This window comes from Chenopodium album, chromosome 23, assembly GCF_948465745.1.
Source record: "Chenopodium album chromosome 23, dcCheAlbu1.1, whole genome shotgun sequence".
In the NCBI taxonomy this organism is placed as follows: Eukaryota; Viridiplantae; Streptophyta; class Magnoliopsida; order Caryophyllales; family Amaranthaceae; genus Chenopodium; species Chenopodium album.
In genome coordinates this window covers 629,414-636,908 of record NC_137856.1, presented here as the reverse complement: position 1 = coordinate 636,908, position 7,495 = coordinate 629,414, and the positions used below count along the sequence as shown (strand labels likewise).

Here is a 7,495-nt window from a genome sequence, read left to right as displayed (position 1 = left end):
TATGTCTTTGTGTAATCTTTTGGTGTGTATGTTATTGTGTCGGGAGTTTAATTTTATTTTGTACACTACTAATTTTGAGCATATGAGCATATATTTGTGAGACTCATTGTCAACCCTAATGGGAAAGCGGGAATTGATATCTTCGATATTGTTACTTATTATAATCTATAATATCTATTATACGGGAATATATATTAAAAAGCGATATCACTAACAAAAATTAAGCTAAAAAGTCTTACTATATTTTTATTTTTTAATTTTAATTTTAATTTTATTCTCAACTCAATTTAACTTTTATTGAATTAAAGTATACTTTTAAATTTTGTGCCGTATTTTAATTTATTTTATTTTCTATTAATTCAATAATACAATATGATAATATTTAAAGCAACAACAAATCTATATATCATCTGAAGTATACACTAGTTTTAGGGCATATTCTGATTTATTAAACTGAAGCTGAAGAGAACAGACCCTTAATCACCACAAAATAATTAGAACTATTTACTAGTCGGTACGTAATTTGCTAAGTGTGTAAAGACTAAAGAGACCCTCTTTTTTGGATAGAATTTAGTGCCCACCTATTTGGTTCTTAATTTCAACCTTTTTTGTCCTTTTAGAACTTTATTGATTTACTGTCTAATTAATCCCTATACCCTTTTTCTCTGTCACTGCAAGTTTTACTTTAATAATTAAGCATTCCCTCAAATGATTATGGACAAAGTTATAACCCTCCAAAAGGTAATTAATAATAATTTTTTTGAAGGAAAAAAAATTAGTTTAAAATTTCTTCAATTTATTTATTTTTAATCTTACTATACTACAACGTACTGAAACCAAATGATTTCTACCTCACTTTATTAATTATTATACTACTTTATACATTCTCTCTCATTTTTATAATCTTATCTTTTTATTAAAGCTTAACTTAGTTGGCAAGCTAATTAATCATAACAAAACAATAGTGCTTGTACTCTATTTATATTTCGAATGTCCTAGAACTTCAATTATAACACCTTTGAAACACAATCACTTCCCCATTATAATCAAATCCATGCATAAGCATGCGTTTAAATGATCTATAAAACCAATGTAATGCATAATTATTGTGGTAAAAAATAATATTATTATTTCGTACTCCGTATAATTTTAATTTACACAATAATAAGGCCTATTCATCAAAGACGTAGCATAAAAGATTTTACCAACCTCTCTATAGTATATTTTGTACTTTCGTAGAGTACTTCATGTTTTTACGAGTTGTTGAGACATATTTTGCCCTAACAACGTATGTAAGTGTTTTAGAATCTTACATTGCAATTTATAATCAGTGAAAAATTAATATGGAGTAGTATATGATGTAATATAATTTAATTTAATTAAATTAATAGAGTAATAGGGGGGACAAAATGTAGTTGGAAATTAGGAGTGTGAAAGAAGAGGAAAAATTTCAATGAAAGCACGTGTTGTTCACATGGTCAGAAGATTTTGTAACACGGCTTCATATAGCTGGCAATGACGCCTTAGCCACTAGCATCATGCAAAGGTAATTAACATCATTTGCCATTGAAATATGAGATTATTGTACTAAGAAATTAAATTTGCAATTACTATTATGTGCCAAAATGGGTTACAAATTACCTATTACCTTTTATTTTAGGGAACAAAATTTTACTCAATATTAAATACTTTATTGGATTTTAAATATTTATCATTTACTAAAAATTTTACATGCATTTTACTAAAATTTTTTTTTTTTTATTTTTTTTTTTGTCGTCTTTAAACCTTCAATTAAGCAATAATATACATTTGAATGAGTTGGGTATATTTTATCTTTGATGAGTATATCCGAGTGCATAATTGTATGATCTGATCGGCCAAGGTATACATTGTATTTAAATTGACTTATTATCACTTCTTTTAGGGAGCTTATATACATTACTTCAACTTGAAAACTAATACTCTTTCTATTATTTAATTGGTGAGATACATGCTAATAATGTTAGAGTTAAGTATATTGTCATCATCAATTTTTTTTTCTTTAATCGAATGAGCCACAATGACATTTTAAAATATTCTGTACAGTACAATATAGAATGAGCTCCAAAATATCGAATATGCGGCCTATTCAATAATAATCACTAGGCTAAAACCTCATGATAAGTCATCTTCCTTAGTTTCCAGTGGTAGAGGTTTAAATTTAAGGAGGAGCAAGGGTGACAAATTTGGATTTGATTTTACTTGGCTTATAGATTGTCTATATATGCTATAAATGATTGTGGACCATTTCCTTAAAAATTTTGGTGAAAAAATAGTGGAATACATGATTAAAATAAGTGTGAAATATCACACATTAAAAATTAAATTTATACTTATATATAAAATATACGATAGACACCACCTTTTATAGGTGGCCAGTTATCGTGAGAGTTATTTTGTTAGTGATACTGTATAAGGGTTATTCGATCCGTATTACATGGGTTACTTCATCTCACACAAAACGTGATGATCTGGCCTATGGGATATACTACAAGCATTCTTATGGGATAAAATATACTACCTCCGGTCTAATTTACTCGCAACAAATGAATATTTTATGTCTCACAAATAATACCCCTTTGTTGCGAGTAAATTGGACCGGAGGTAGTAAGAGTAAAAGGTATGTACTCCCTCCGTTCCTAAATGTTTTTTACGTTTCCATTTAGGGTGTTCCTTTTTATTCTTTACATTTAGTATCTTTCCTATTTTGGTCATAAATTTTGGACTAAACTACCCTTGTTTTACAATTTTTTTACTCAAAAGTCCTTACTTTTCCATGTGTTATTGTACTTTTTGTACTATTTTAATAGTTTTTCAACACTTATTATTACTTTCTCTCTCCTCTCTCCTCTAATTTCTCCACCCCACATGCTCAACATTGTATTTTTCAATAAATTTGTACTTTCAATCATTGAAATATTCCAATATACCTCAACTTTACACAATTTCTTAATTACCGCGCATAATTCCAAACGTAAAAAACATTAGGGAACGGAGGGAGTAGTAATTAGTAAAAGCTTTCTACATTAAAGGAAATTGACCATTTAACCTAGATAAAAGTTAGTTAAGTGTTACACTCCTTCATTTACTCCTCAAATCAACAAACTATTTAAAAACAATCGATCTTCAAGACCCTTATTAACATATGCTATAATTTCTATACCTATCTTGACAATTTTTTTATTTTTTATTTTTTATAAAAACCTCTTAATTGATTATTAAAAGCATAAAAGCACACACCATAGTTTGCATTTAGTGGTCTCCACCCAACCCCCTTATTTCTCTCTCCTTTTTTTTTTTTTTAATAATTATATATTAAAATTAATTATATTTTTAAAAAAAATTTAATTTTCTCTCTCTTACCTTCTCTCCTTTATATTTCTCATCCATTCCTCTCATTCATTCTTCAGGGCTCAATGATTCTCCATTCCCTCATCAAATACTGAGCCCATTATTTAACTTTTTTTTTTTTCCCTATAAAACAATAACAAAAATAAAATTTCATCAATCAATTTATTTTCTCACATCTCTCAAAAATCATTTACAAAGTAACAAAAATTAAACATTATCATTCCACTCACATACACAGCACAATATGGCGTTTTCCCCAGACCTTAGCAAGAGCACAAAGCTAGAAAGGTACAACAGCTACCTACGGCGCGTGAACAACACTAAGCTATTAGCCGCCTCGTCGAAGCTCCTATTCCGAGTAACCCTCCTCGTGGCGCTCTTCCTAGTATTCTTCTTTACTCTCAACTACCCAATCGGAGGCGGTGATTCGCAGAATGCGTCAATCCACACGACGAGCAGATTCTTCTCGTCGGGATTCTACGGGACTGGCGCAGCCTGGGAGAAGCAGGTGCGCCAGTCCTCGACCCCGCGGCGCCCTAACGGGTTTTCAATACTCGTTACGGGCGCAGCGGGTTTTGTCGGCACCCATTGCTCCCTCGCCCTCAGAAAACGGGGCGATGGAGTATTGGGACTCGACAATTTTAACAGCTACTATGACCCATCACTTAAACGGGCAAGGCAGAAGTTATTGTCAAGGTAATACATCCATTCATTTCACACCCAACTTTACAACATGTCAACATGTTTTTTCTTTTCATTTTTTTTTTATTTTGCACTTTATTGTAGTAGTAGAGCATATAACAAGAATATTTGATACTCTTCATATTTTATTCTATTCTATTTTTTTTTTCTTTGCCTACAACTAATTAATTAAAATTTGATTGATTGATTTGTTAAAGATAATTACTCGTCTCTAAATATTGTTCCTACTTTAATGATGATTGTTCTCGGTAAAAAAAGTCAGAGTAGGATCTATCTTTATTTACAGACGAAGGGAGTAAAATTGTTATTTCAATATGAATAACAAAGATCTATAAGAACTTTATTAGAGGCAATTAATTAAATATAATAATAATTTTATTGTTAATATTGCTAAATTTCATTTCTTTCAATGTTGGTTTAGTGCTAAACTCAATTGTAACTTGTTCAAAACTTATTAGACAAAATAATTACTGATTTTATCTAAAATATTATTTTTAATATTAAGGTTAAATAATTCACCATGTAATCCAAATTCTAAGCATTAAGAAAGATATATGCTGTAAATGATTTGTTATTATTTTTATTGTATTTATATATTGTGAGGGACCAATAATATTATTTCCTAATAAATTTTATATTATTTTATATAGGAACCAAATCTTTATAGTGGAAGCAGATCTAAATGACACCCCAATGTTGAACAAGTTGTTTGATATAGTCCCATTTACCCATGTGCTACATCTTGCGGCTCAAGCCGGGGTGCGTTACGCTATGAAGAACCCTCAATCTTATGTCCAATCCAACATTGCTGGCTTCATCAACCTCTTAGAGGTGGCTAAAGCCGCGGTCCCACAACCCGCGATTGTTTGGGCCTCCTCGAGTTCTGTTTATGGACTTAATAAGGATAATCCGTTCTCGGAAATGGACCGGACCGACCAGCCGGCTAGTCTTTATGCTGCTACTAAAAAGGCTGGGGAGGAGATAGCCCATACTTATAACCACATTTATGGGCTTTCTCTTACTGGGCTTAGGTTTTTTACTGTTTATGGGCCGTGGGGCCGACCGGATATGGCCTACTTTTTTTTCACCAAGGACATTTTGCAAGGGAAGCCCATTAATATTTACAAGACCCATGATGGGACCGAGGTGGCACGTGACTTCACGTATGTCGATGACATCGTGAAGGGTTGCGTTGGGGCGCTAGACACGGCGGAGAAGAGTACCGGGAGTGGTGGGAAGAAGCGAGGGCCGGCTCAATTGAGGGTGTACAATTTGGGTAATACTAGCCCTGTTGGGGTTGGGAGACTAGTTTCTATCTTGGAAGGGTTATTGAATGTGAAGGCTAAAAAACATGTGATCACAATGCCAAGGAATGGAGATGTGCCCTTCACACATGCTAATGTTACCTTGGCACGTAAGGATTTCGCGTACAAGCCCACCACGGATTTGGCTACCGGGCTTAGGAAGTTTGTAAAGTGGTACGTTAGCTATTATGGTGTCCAACCGAAGGTAAAAAAGGATACTCCTTCTGAAGCCGAGTGATCAATTAAAGACATTTATCATGGTTATACGCTCGAATAGTTCATAACAAAGAACATGGGCACCTCTCTTTTTTTTTTTCATTTAGATTTTTTATTTAATTGTTTAAGGGGATGGATGATGTTGTACTATAGATATAGAAACTTTAAGTGTTCATATTATATAAGATTATTACTATTATTATTATAGGGAAAAAGGAAGGAGGGAGATTGATAAGTGTAGATCATGGAGAGGTAATAATGGAATTTGGATCCAACCAAAAAAAGAAAGAAAAATATTGTAAAGCCTAGATGATCTTGTTGGAGAATGATCTACTTCAAAAGTGGAGTAGATGATAAACCAAAAATATTTGATTGAATGTCAAAATCAATTTGGAATTGTAACAGAAATGAAAGAACAATTATGACATCAAGCATCTTTTCTCTTGTTATTTTTTTTTTACAAGTTATCGTCATATAATCTTTTTCTTACTCTTTGTAGTAAATAACGGATGCACTCTTCTATTATTATGCTTATAATTGATTGATATAAATTGTTCTTTATTGATTATCGAGTATTTACATACTGCTTTCGAAAAAGCTAAGTCTAGGGTTATAATTGTGTATCACAACTCAATCAAAATGATTCTTATTAGTTGCCTTGTCTCGTGAAACACAAGTTTACGGATCTAAACATTCTAAAATATCCTATTTATCATTTTTTTTTTTACGGAATTATTATTTTAAGCATATCACAATTATAAATTGATAGGAGTAGTATACTCATAGTTTTGTTACTCTTCACTCCTATATCTTTCAAAATTTTGGGCTTTCCAAAAGTGTCCATTCTTTTGATGATGATTGGTTAAACATAGTGGCAGCTTTTTGAGAGATTGCTAGTGGACTAAATTAGCGAGGATAACTGGTTGTTTGATCAAATAATTGATTGTCATTTGGTAGATGTGATTGCCGAATAAGTCAAAGTTTGATTGTCTTATTAGATCACCGACACTAATCTAAGGTTAAAAGCTAATTGATTTTATATTTCTTAAATAATTACTTTGAGTATGTTAAAGTGGAGAGAGCAATATCCCACTTTTATACACATTTTGGTTTTTAATAATCATTAAACTTAAATTAATAAACTTTCATATCAAAATTATATTTATTGTACATCTTACCCACCTCAATAGAAAACATAACTAATTTAGTTCTAAAATTAAGAGTTAAGTAACAAAATGACATTATTTTACTGCATAGTATGTTATATTTATAAATGTCAATCTAATTAGTTAAATTTTTAGAAAGTGGTAATTCAAAACCTACAATTTAATCTCGTCTTTATTACTTGTACACTTGGAATTTTATATTAAGTTATTCAAGAAGATTATAGAATTGAAATAGCTTATAGTTGATTGATCTTAAAATACTGTACTTGACCATGTCATCATCATAACGCTTAAAGAATCTTGTTTAGCCGCTATTTTAGGGTTTTTGTTGATAGAGAAACACCCTTTTTTTTTTTTTTTTTTTTTTTTTTTTTTTTTTTTTTTTTTGTCAATGATGCTAGTGAACTTTAACAAAGTAAACTAAAGGGACCAATTTTGTACCAAAAAAATAAAAATAAATGTAAAGGGGACCAAATGGCACTAGCAAAGAAGCTAATTTAAAGTTATGTGTATGAAATTTTCCTCAAAAAGATAAAATGTGAATATTAATATATTATCCTTCTTTTAAAAAAAAAGAAAAAGAAAAAAAATTGATTTTTTTTTTTGACAAGAAATTGGAAAAAAAAAAAACAAAAAATTATTTCCTTGTATTTTACATAGGGTTTGTAAAATTATTCTTTTTTTTTTTTTAAAAAAAAATAGCTACCAAGAAAGAAT

General features: G+C 30.7%; 1 protein-coding gene across 1 annotated transcript; it reads left to right on the top strand.

Moving 5' to 3' along the window:
• Positions 1 to 3,413: 3,413 nt before the first annotated feature.
• LOC145607734 (UDP-glucuronate 4-epimerase 6-like) lies at positions 3,414 to 6,071 on the top strand. The gene is made up of 2 exons (XM_081663327.1): positions 3,414 to 4,086; positions 4,743 to 6,071. The coding sequence occupies exons 1-2, from the start codon at positions 3,635 to 3,637 to the stop codon at positions 5,632 to 5,634; spliced, it is 1,344 nt and encodes a 447-aa protein (XP_081519453.1). The 5' UTR covers positions 3,414 to 3,634; the 3' UTR covers positions 5,635 to 6,071.
• Positions 6,072 to 7,495: the final 1,424 nt, after the last annotated feature.